This window comes from Aythya ferina (assembly GCF_964211825.1).
Source record: "Aythya ferina genome assembly, chromosome: 2".
Taxonomy (NCBI): domain Eukaryota; kingdom Metazoa; phylum Chordata; class Aves; order Anseriformes; family Anatidae; genus Aythya; species Aythya ferina.
The window spans coordinates 102,077,204-102,089,346 of NC_140297.1; the positions used below are offsets into that span (position 1 = coordinate 102,077,204).

A 12,143-nucleotide genomic window follows, 5' to 3' on the forward strand; every position below is an offset into this window, starting at 1 on the left:
GTCGTAGCAAGCATAATATGCTTATAATCAGATTAATCAAGCTCCTTTGTTTTATTGTTCCACAGATACAAATACTCTTGCAAAATGCTCTCTTGCTCAGAGTTGTAATTAAGAATTTACTACAGGCTTGATACTGTAGATGGAGTTAATATATTATATTAATATAAGTTTACTATGAAATAATAGCACAGTGATGGCAACCAGGTTGGAAAAACTATTAGATGGAAACTGAGAGGGCAGCATCATATATCCATTTGGAAATCATTTGCATATACTGTACTACACTTTCCAACGTTTTGTTGGCTGTGATAAAATGTATTTTCTTATGCAATAAACAAACAAACAAACAAACTATGAAGATAACAAGGCCATCTTCATTTCTGCATCTGCAGTTACATACAAAAACTTTTTATGAGCATACACGTGAAACAACATCCACCACTTGTACACCACCTATCATCAATTTATTTTTTCCAATTATGATGGCAAGCACCATCTTTCAAAAATAAGCATCACCCTCCTAATAGGCAATCTATAATGTACTATGCATCCTTACTATGTGTTCAAGACACTCTGCTTTGAGAAATTGCCTTGCATTATAAACAAGGTAGTGTATCCAGAGGGACATGGATAGGCTAGAGGAATGGGCTGACAAGAACCTCAGAAAGTTCAGTAAGGAGAAATTTAAAGTCCTGCACCTGAGAAGCAACAACGTGGGCACCAGTACATGCTACGAGTCACCCACCTGGAAAGCAGCTTGGCAGAAAAAGGACCTAGGAGGAGTCCCGGTGGACATCAAGTTGAAAATGAAGCTCCTGGGCTGCATTAGGCAATGTATTGCCAGCAGTTTGAGGGAGGCGATCTTTTCCTTCTACTCAGCACTGGTGAGATGACACATGGAATACTGTGGCAGGTTCTGGGATCCACAGTACAAGAGAGACATGGGCATGCTGGAGAGTCCAATGAAGGGACATAGAAATGATGAAGAGACTGAAGCTTCTCATATATGGGGAAGGGCTAAGAGAACTAGGACTCTACAGCCTAGAAAAGGCTCAGGGTGGATTTCATCAATGTCTATAAATATCTGAAAGGAGGTTGCAAAGAATATGGAACCAGGCTTTTTTCAGCAGTGCCCAGTGACAGGACAAGAGGCAATGGGCACATATTGAAACACAGGAGGTTTCCTTTGAACGTCAGGGAACACTTTTTTACAGTGAGGGTGATGGAGCACTTGCATAGGTTGCCCAGGAAGGTTGTGGAGTCTTCCTTCTTGAAGATACTCAAAAGCTGCCTGGATTTGCTCTTGGACAAACTGCTCTAGCTGTCCCTGCTTGAGCAGGGGATTGGACCAGACAATTTCCAGAGGTCCCTTCCAATCTCAGCAATTCAGTGATTCTAGAGTCTAGGCTATATTAAAAATAAAATAAAATAAAATAAAATAAAATAAAATAAAATAAAATAAAATAAAATAAAATAAAATAAAATAAAATAAAATAAAATAAAATAAAATAAAAATTTTTAAAAAGGCCCTCATGATCCACCTACTAATTCATCCTATTTGCTTTACATGAGTCACCAAGGGCTATTTCCAGAGCTTTGCCAGTTACATCAAAGAAACACTGGCAAGTACTCAGTTATTACTATAAACATAAATCATTCGCTGGCTTCCAACCCGGCCGGGGTCATGAGGGCACTTCAGGATGAAAAACAGACCCTCAGACCCTTTCCTGATTAACTCCATATTTGGCCTTAGACCAAAAAAAAAAAAAAAAAAGATGTTGCAAACATGCATCAAAGAATGATACCAGAGCTGAAGATATGAAGAACTGTCATCCTAGAGTTACAGACAAGGCCACAAGCTGTCTTTTTAGACTTTTATTCAAGCTACAAGCAGAACAAACACCAATGCGGCAGCTCCTTTCCGGGCAGAGAGTGGTGATTATTATTGAAATGCGTGCATTACAGTGCTGCTAGATGGGTAGCTGGTTGGGTTTGTTTTGCGTTTGGGTTGGGTTTGGGCGGGTTTGGGTGGATTGTTTTGGTTTGGTTTGGTTTGGTTTTGGTTTGGTTTGGTTTGGGCAGACTGACCCGCAGCAGCACCACTGCGCAAACAGGGTGCTGCTCGTTGAGCCAGGAGGTAAACACACACTTTTTAATTGCGTAGCTGGGCTTCTGCATTGCACGGGGTACTGACGGGACGGCCTTGCGCTGCCAAGGCACGGGTAACCAACAGCAAACTGACTGCAGAAATTAAACGAAGAAAAGGATCGCGCCACAGGGCCCAGGCTGGGCGGGGCCATGTCAGAGCTCAGCCCCGGCCGCACCGCCCCTCCCCGCCGGTGAGACCGCCCACGCGCAGAGCCCCATGGGAGTTGTAGTTATTTCCACTCCCGCCGGAGCGCTCGGGGCCTTCCCTGTACAAGCGTGCGCGGGGAGCGCCCTGCTCCCAAGGTGCTCCGCGACGGTGCCGGGGCAGTGAAGCGAAGGGGACTACGTTTCCCGAGGTGCCCCGCGGGCGGCGCTGGCCGGGCGCGGCGGGGCGGTTGGCGGAACCGGCGCGGCGGTTGAATTGCGGCGGCAGGAGCGCCATGGAGCTGGCGGCGCTCGTCAGGAAGCTGGGTAACGGCTGGCGGCAGCCTCCTTCCCCCTCCCCTTCCCCCTCCGTCCCGTCGCGTTACCGGGCCGCCGCGCTTCTCGCCCCTCTCCCGTGGCGTTGTTGTTGTCCGAAGGAGGAATTGTCCGGTAATCTTAACTCGGTTTTGTCCCGTTGGGGGGGGGCTTAGGTCACGAGCTGGCAGAGATACGAGAACGCTCTCTGAGGAATATCCTGCTGAAACTGGATCACAACTTGATTTCCTACGCCGATCTAGTCCAGGAGAAAGTGCTTTTCCCTAACCTGCTGGAGTGGTTCAATTTTCCGGTAGTGCCAATGAAAGAGGAAGTGCTGAATTTTGTGAGCGGTTTGATCAAGGTACGACTAACTTGCCTTTATCCTTAAACCATCCTTAAACCATCTTTGGGGTGCTAAACAAAACTATACGCTATGTAGTTTTGTAGCTCCTGGTAATGAGATTCTACACTGTCTTTTACAAATCGGGGAAAAAAGAAACGTTCTATCATTCTATGTAAACATAAATGGAAACCGTTTGAGTGGCTTGCTATGCAATTGTTTGGAGGGGTGGCTGGAAAAATGATTATTTACTGTCTTTCTGCTTTAGTTTTTCTTCAGTTTCCCATTTAGTGTTTTAATTTCTTCTTGGGCAAGCACTTGCACTGTTCCTGAGAAGTGAAGATTTGAGCAGTGTTACTATTCATTCTTAAAAGGTTGAGAGAATTTTGCTTAAGTTTTACAGATTTCAGCCGATGAGAATGTTTTAATCGCTAAACAGCAATTATACAGAAGAAATGAAAAAGCATATCCTTGATACCAGTGAAAGGTCTACAAAACCCCAAAACAAATAAAGGGCAAACCAAACTTAAGTGTTGTTTATAACTCCTTTTCTTTTTTCCCTTCCTTTCTCAGAAGTCCTTAAGATTCTTCCAACTAACTGTTAATTATTTGTCCTAATGTAGCATCCAGCTGCTGCCCAGAAGATGATTGGAATTGGTGCTGTGGAGTTCTTCTCTCAGCTTCGTGCTGATGTTGAACCAAACTTGCAAGCTATAATTGATGGGATTGTGGATGGACTGTTCTTACTTCCTGCTGAAATTCCTAGTTATTTACCACGAGATTATCAGGCTCAGTCTTCAGTAGATCAACAAGGTAAACTATATATTTGGGAGCGTGACTTATTTAGAATGAAAATAAAGTAAATGAACAGCTTCTAGGTTTTGAAAAGTGGACCTTTTGAGTTGATGAATGTATTCTTGGGAATTGAGTGAAGTCAATGATTATGCCAGAAAAAGTGTGACCTTAGTTTAATCATGTAATGCCTTTAATGGAATTATCTGCACAAGAAAAGCCCTGTTTGTAATCAGACATTCTGTCCAGTTTCACAGTGTGTATTAACTTATAATTTGAAAGAGGCATGACACAGGAGTAACTTCCAAAGATTGCTTTATGGTAGCGAGTGTAGCAACTTTTTGAACAAAACTAAAATTAAGCTGGCATGCTTTGCTACATTTTGCATAGCGGACTTTAACTCTGGGAGGAATAAAAAAAATACAAGCAGTAAATTACCCTAGTAGAAGTTTTTATTTTAAAACTGCTAAGGCCTTACATAATCCTCCAACATCTGTGGGAAAGCCACAGATGTTATACTGTACAGTAGTAATGGCCACAACTCTGTCACACTGTGCAATCTCAGAGATAAAAGTAGCTTTTCTGTTGTTTTTGCAACCTGTCCAATGCTCAGAATTTCAATTTGCCAGAACAATCTGATGGCTGTTCATTGATTTGTTTTTTTATTTTTTTTATTTTCTCCTCCCTGTGTCCCAATAAAAGTTCACCAAGATTTTCATCTAAAATCCCTGGTGTATGGGGAATAATGTAATATATGCATTCTTAAAATATATTTATTTGGAACTCCCTAATTGAAATATAACACACATTTCCTTCTTATACTGTAAATTACATATATGAGTGATCAAATAAGTTCCAGAGAGATTGCTTTTGGTGTTACATACCTTGTGTAGATTTTGTAATGTAGTTTGCATATTGATTGTATCTATTAAATATTAATATGCATATTATATACAGGGGACACAACATTTCAGCTGACTTGAAAAAGTAGCAGTATGGAGACATTTTTGATTATAAAAGTTGCTTTTATAAATAAATAACTACAAATAGCATCTTAGCTCCTATTTCTCCCTCAGTATGCAAGGTAGTGTAAGAAAAGAAAGGGGGGGAATTACAAAATGCACTTATAAAATAAGACATGATTACAGTTTTGTTTTCTTTGCTTTCCCAAGTTCATTTTAAATCACTTTCATTAGTAGGACGAAAAGGAGGCAGTTCAGGTAAAGCAATAAAGATAAATTAACTTTTGCTCTCTTTTTTTCTAATTTACTTTTTTTTTTTTTTTTTAATTTACCCTTTATTTGTTGTAGTTCCACCTCAAGAGGAAGTATTCACTGGATATTTTTGTCAAGATAGAAGCAATATGCCACAGTTAGAAATACCTCTCAAAAGAACGCATGGTATGTATATTAATCACAGAAAGTATGTATATAATTGCAGAAAGTCCATAGAGATGTTCTATAGATTGAATTTCAATTTCAAATATTAATATTGGTTATTCTTTTTCCTGTATTTTAGGTGCTTTAGAAATCTTTACCTTATACCTAAATAAAAAAGTGTTACATTTTTATTTATTGTCAGTAAAATATGAAAATAATATTGACAAACACAGACAAGTATTACTTTGACAAGTCTTTGCCTGCACCAATATGCTAGTGGCAATTCCCATAATTAACATATAATACAGTGCTGAGAAGTAGATTTTAAAACCTGACTTTGTAGTTACTGTATATAAATCACTAGATTACTTTTTAGCAATGCATTATCTATCTTTAGAATTGTGGAATAACTTCTATGAACTTAAAGTACATTAAAAGTTACGTAGTGTTATAATTTAGTAACAACTAGAATTTCTTCTGCCTTAAAAGTAAAAGCATGAGGTCAATTTCCCGCTTTTAGAGATTATGCAAGTATTCTTTAGCAGCAGAACAAAATTATAACTTGACTGGAAGCATGATGTGGTCAATCAAGTACTCTTTCACTAATAATGTGTTTTCCATTTGCTAAAACCTATTTCAATAATCCTGTGCCATTCTAGTGCTCTAAGTTGTAAACGACCTTAAAGACGATCTAATTCCAAGCCCCCTGCCATGGGCAGGGACACCTCCCACTAGATCAGGTTGCTCCAACCCCCATCCAACTTGGCCTTGAACATGGGTGGGGCTTCCATGGCTTTTCTGGGTAACCTCTTCCAGTGTTTCATCATGCTCTGCATGAAGAATTTCCTCCTAACATCTAATCAATCTAATCAAAGTCACGCATCTTTTAGTTTAAAAACATTCCCCCTTGTCATGTCATTGTCTGACTGAGTAAAAAGTCACTCTCCGTCTTTTTTATAAGCTCCCTTTAAGTACTGAAAAGCTGTAATGAGGTCTCCTTGGAGCCTTCTACAGCCTAAACATCCCCAGTCCTTTTCGTAGGAGAGGGGCTCCAGCCCGTCTTCGTGGCCCTCCTCTGGACCCACTCTAACATCTTCACATCCTTCTGGATGCGGTATTCCAGGTGGGGCCTCTCAAGAGCAGAGCAGAGGGGCACAACCTCTTCCCTTGACCTGCTGGCCATCCCTCTGTTGATGCAGCTCAGGATGCAGTTGGCCTTCTGGGCTGCAAGCACACACTGCTGGCTCATGTTGAGCTCTTTGTCCACCAGAACCCCCAAGTTCTTCTCTGCAGTGCTGCTCTAAATGAGTTCTTCTCCCAGGCTGTACTAATGTCTGGGATTGCCCTGAGCCAGATGCAGCACCTTGCACTTGGACTTATGGAACCTCATTAAGTTCCTGTGGGCCCACTTTGCAAGCTTGTCCGGGTCCCTTAGGATGGCATCCCTTCCTTCTGTTGAATCAACTGTACCACTCAGCTTGCTATCATCTACAAACTTGCTGAGGGTGCACTTGATCCTAACTGTCTGTGTCATTGATGAAGTTGTTAAATGGCACTGGTCCCAAGACAGACCACTGAGGGACACCACTTGTCACCAGCCTCCATCTGGACATAGAGCCATTGACCACACCTCTCTGGGTATGACCTTCAAGCCAAATCCTTATCTACTTAATGGTCCACCCATCAAATCCATCTCTCTTCAATTTTGGAGATCAGTGTGTTGTGCAGGACCGTGTCAGAAGCCTTGCAGAAGTCCAGGTAGATGACATTAGTCGGTCTTCCCTTGTCAACTTGATGCAGTCACTGCATCATAGAAGGCCACCAGATTGGTCAGGTACAACTTGCCCTTAATAATCACATTTCATTGTGATTTGGTCTTTATTCTTTGATATTGCTGAAAACTCATCAGTAGTGCTTCATTTTCTTTTTTAAATCTATATTTAGTAAAAGGAATTTTTTTTCAGGTCTCATATAGAATATCATATTTGATAGTTATACTCTAGTATACTCTACTCATATAGAGTATCATATCATATTTGACTGCTATAGAAATATACAGTTTAATATTTCTATAAAATATGCTCTAAAATACCTGCTTTTTTCCTTTTCTTCAGCAAAATGCTTGAAATTTTCCACTTTTCCTTGGCTAACTCTTACTTCAACTGATAGACACATTCTTTCATCAAATGAAAGGTACAGTAACAGAAGCATTGTGTTATTTTGTTTTTGTTTTTAATTGTTTTTGGGGGGTTCTAAACTTCTTTCCTTCTGTAATTAGGCTGTTCCTGTAAATAACCAATGAGTTAATCTTTGATAAATGGTTGTAAATACTACACTGAAGTTTAGCAGAGCAGATAAACAAGGAGTTGTAACAGGGCAGGATTCTTCCTAATGCCTGTATCAATTCTTAGTGTTTAATTCAGAGTACATTTTTTGTTCATGTCGGTTCAGTTTTCTAAATTTGTCAAGTGAGTCAAATACGTCATTCAGTTAATTTTAGAACATGCTGGAACAAAATCTTTATTTTATCACTGTTTTCCACCCCCCCCCCCCCCCCCCCCCGCCACTTGATAGAGAAAAACTTTTGTTGCAGTGCCTTATTCAAGCAATAAGGCACTCAGATCTTCTTTCTGCACTGGTATTTTTTCTTCATATAGAAAACTAATGTCTGAAGTGGCCCAAAGAAGCTTTTCCCAAGGAAATGTGGGATTCCTTGTGGGATGGATTTGCTGGCATAGCCAGCAATGCATTGTGGTGAACTAGATTATTTAGCAAGTCTGGTTAATTGTAAGATTTCTTGTAACAGATTTTTACTTTTTTTCCTTTCAAAAGATCTCTGAAGTTGGAAAATCTTTTTAACTTTTCATCTGCTTTATGTAGAAAGTGCAGTGTAGGAAAAAAATTAGATCCTTGGAATAGGACATTTGAAATTTTAATGGTGGTTTTTAAAACAGTAAAAATAGAAAAAAGGAAAACCGAAGTAGAACATCCAAAAGGCTCTTTTATTTACTGTAATACATTTTAGCTAATAGCTACTAAATTTGTTACTTTATATAACTTCCCACATATATAATTTGAGTGTTTCATAGTTCTACATGAACCTTACTAACCGAAGAAGCTTTGTAAGTGTTAGACTGCGTGCTATATACCACTGAGATAATCACTAGCTTCACAGGGAATTACCAGTCTTTCTTATTTTAATTTCAAATTCAGAATCAATACGGTTATTTCTCTTCTGGGAACTTAATTTTACATGACAGCTGGAATTGAGTTTTTCCTTTATTGTATACACAATTAGCGTAGCTAAGGAATAACTCAAGTTTAAAAAAAAAAAATTGCTAGACAGTAGAATTACAACTGTTTTTTTGGTTCTTCAGTGTTGTGATTATAACTTTCTTGTAGAGAGTTGTTCAAGCTAATGATTACTGTTTTCTTGTTTTTAATGTGCATTTAAACACAAACTGCATTTTTAGCTCTTTGAGAAGTAGCAACCAAAGTTTAATTTGGAGTACTTGTGAGCTTCTTCAGGATGTGATTATGCAAGATTTTCCTGCTGAGATCTTCCTTCAAAGACCAAAGATTGTTCAGGCAAGAACTAACATCAAGTTTACTGATTTTTGTTTTGTTATGGAATCAGTTTTGTCAAGTAAGAAATGATGTAAATGATACAATTTGTTTCTTAGCAGAAGTCCCTTTAAGTCAAACTCTCGATGCACTGAAACAGTGACATTAGCTCTAAATTATATATGTATTAGATCTAATTATTTTGTTGTAATCATGTATATTATTAATCAGTAATGAAGTGTGTGGTGAAGTAATACTTCATTTCATCTGGGTAAGGCAAAATTGTGTTCCTGGAATACACACACCATCCAAGGGCATCCCATCATAAAAGCAGTAGTATAATTGGAAATAAAATAATGAGAAACTCAGTTTTTCTTTGAGACTGATAGCCTTGTATTCAGTGAGAAAACAGTACTTAAGTCTATTTATTCATTGTTATGATTTTTACTTAGAGACGTTTTTGAACTGTATTTAGTGCAAGGTTCTTTCTATCCTGACTGCTCATGAAAGTGCAGTAATATTGAGCTACTAGTGTTAATGGTTTTATATTTGCAGAGCCTTTTATCTCTGCTAAACCTGGCTTTTGGAGGAGATGGAAGGCATCGGTTAGCTTTGCAGGCCGTGTCTTGCCTGCAACAGTTGTGCATCTTCTTAAGAAGCAGACTTAACTTTCACAGAGATCCAAGTTTTTTTTCCACTGAGCAAGGTGGGTATTTTTAAATAGTTTAATATTGTGTTTTTCTTAAAGGTAAGAATGTCTAATATTTTAAAAAAAAAAAAAACAAAAAAACCCACTACTTTATAGTGAACGGAATCTTGTGAAACTGTTTTGCTAAGTGATGATGTTCAGTACTATTTATGTTAGTAAATGTTTCTTGAGTACTTGCATTATTTAAGAATACTTATTTTTCAATATTAAACATTTTCAAATTAAATGTATTATTTGAATCATTTCCTATGATATTCCATGTATCAACTTTTTTTCAGTAGACAACTATTTTTAGGTTAGTAGGAGAGGGGTTTACAAATAAACCTGAACGAAATTTGTAAAATAAAAGTGGGCAGTCTTTGAGTCTCAGAAAAGTTTTTGAGTTATTAGTGCTTAACAGTTTACTTACAAATTGCTTGAAACTTGGTAACTTCTTTGTATTCTGATGTCTGAGAATAATTCAATAATTGTTTCAAATTTTACAGTTGTTAGGGCAATGTTTTCAGGGCTTAAATTTTGTAGATTTAATGATGTAGACTAGTTGTAATGATTTTCTTATTTCCATTTTGTCAGCTGGATTTAATCAACAAATGTCAGTCTGGTTCTCTTCATAAAATTGCCAATATACTTCGTCTCTTAATCTTTTAATCTATCAGCTGTTTCTTTACTAATTACATTATAACATCAGCAAATCCAATAGCCTTAGTCAGAGACTGTGTTTGTATTTTGGTCGGTTATGACGTAAATCTTGTTGGCTCTTTTTTTATATGTTTTTATATCTGTAACTCAGCGTCTTTATGCTTGACTTGAAATACTTGACCACATCCAGTGCGACATTAATTTGAAGCTTATGTAGCTTAAAAAACATAATTCTCCATTGTGCAGTTCTCAGACTAAAACAATTACCAAAATATGGTATGAAATTATTCCCGTGTTTTGATTTTTTTTAAAATATTCAAAATTTATTATTAATAAATTAACACTGTAGTTTTCATTGTTTTGATGCTTGCCAGTGTTAGGCCATCCTAGCTTGCCAAACTTGTAGTTTTTCATATGCTACCTTAGTCAAGTAATGGTAAAAGTAATTATATAGTATTGTTAAGAATAATAGATTTCATTAATGGATAATATACAACTTTTATAAAGGCACAGCTTCACAGAATTCATCTATATCTTATTGTCAAGAAGCAAGAGGTCCTCCTCGTTCTCAGAATCCATCACCTGGAAGTAGTAGTCCTCGGCCATCTGTGATTGGAAGGACAGTTCAGCGTCCTAGAGGAGATGGTCAAGATTGGGATGCAGCATCTTCTAGGTGAATAAAATAGGAAATAAAGTTATACTTCAATTAGTATTATTAATAGAGGATTATGGCATCAACTCCTTTGCAGTGTGTGGTATTATGTGAGTTTTGTTAACCAGCTAAAATTCAAACCATGTTTATGGAAAGTAATCAAATGGCGCAAAAAATCAAACAGTTCTTTAAATAGTGTTGAGAATACTTGAGATCAGTCTTACCTGCCATATTCTGTACCCAACCAATACTTTTAACAAATCTAAGTATTATTATTATGCTGTTTGCGTGTGTATTCTTGAAAGACAAATAAATGTTTATTCAGGGTTAAGTCAGGGTTTTTTATTTTTAGTTGGCAGATGAACCCATAGGTTCTTAAAAACTGTATGGCCATCACATAGGTAACAGTGTAAAGTATTGCCAAAAATACTGTGTTGTATAAAGATTTGCAATAAACTCTTTAAACCTTGGTGCTAAAGCTGACAACAAATTTCAGGTGTACATCTTCTAAAAATGCAGCTTCGATTTGAAATTCCAAATTCACTGCATGTCCTCAACATGTTGAGATGGTTGTTTGTGTGTGGATGTTACTTATCTTGATATAATGTACTTAAAGCTACCAGTCCAGAATCACCATTGTATTTACTACGTAACATTTGGGAACTTAAAAGGTCTTACAAATCCTTACCATGTGCTCATTTGTAGTTCTTTTGAGTCTTTATGGCGTATTGTCTTAATGATTGAGTAACTCCTAAGAATTCAAATAGTGATTTTACAGATGAAAATAGCTCACAGAGTTATGTGTATATGCGTTTTGAGAGTGAGTCGTTATGGTAAAAGGTTGTTTTTACTCACATTACGTCTAGTATATTCAGGTTTTGCTATGTATGTGTCACTATAAATGACTTCCAGGTTTTAGGCATTCTAGGAGCTGGCTATTTTTCTGAGATGAACAGTTAACAGTTCAGTATGTTGGAGCATATTGTGCAAGAGACGGTGATGGCTCTGGCTATGACTGTAGTAAGGAAATTTGCATAAAAGATAATGCCAATGATGAGGCATCTATGAAATAGAGGGTGAGATAGTGATAATTCGTTAAAAGTATAAGGCCATACTGAGAGCTGTTCGTGAAGGTACACTTCTCTTCATGCATCCTTTCTGCCCCTGAATCATATTTGTTACGATTTGTTTGTTTGTTTGATTATAATGTAACTCAGAAGTAAGGTAAAGAAAAATGTAGCATTGAATAGAAAATATATTTAAGGAGCCAATGAAACAGATTACTATAATGTTGCTTTGACATTCTTGATTCTAATATGGAAGAGCAATTGTTAATGAATCTTATCCTTTTGAGCAAAATATGTAATATATAAACTATTTGTTTTTTGCAGTTCTATAAATAACTCTTTTTTCCTTATTCTTGAATCTTGAGACTCTTCAATCTGTCTGTTTGTCTAT

At 37.5% G+C, this 12,143-nt stretch overlaps 1 protein-coding gene across 5 annotated transcripts in view; it reads left to right on the top strand.

The window, feature by feature from the left end:
• The first annotated feature begins 2,447 nt into the window (after window positions 1–2,447).
• The window catches only part of RTTN (rotatin), an 84,198-nt gene continuing 74,502 nt past the window's right edge, over window positions 2,448–12,143 (top strand). For 2 of the 5 annotated variants that reach the window (XR_014690381.1, XM_084511392.1), the window contains exons 1-8: window positions 2,448–2,619; window positions 2,784–2,971; window positions 3,574–3,763; window positions 5,053–5,142; window positions 7,236–7,314; window positions 8,595–8,709; window positions 9,241–9,391; window positions 10,541–10,706. Coding sequence is in view for 4 of the 5 variants with exons in the window: in XM_084511392.1 (XP_084367518.1) it covers window positions 2,589–2,619; window positions 2,784–2,971; window positions 3,574–3,763; window positions 5,053–5,142; window positions 7,236–7,314; window positions 8,595–8,709; window positions 9,241–9,391; window positions 10,541–10,706 (1,010 nt within the window). In the remaining variant the exon portion in view is untranslated. The remainder of the gene's footprint in view (window positions 2,620–2,783; window positions 2,972–3,573; window positions 3,764–5,052; window positions 5,143–7,235; window positions 7,315–8,594; window positions 8,710–9,240; window positions 9,392–10,540; window positions 10,707–12,143) is intronic. The other 3 variants (XM_084511389.1, XM_084511391.1, XM_084511390.1) reach the window with 2 other exon arrangements.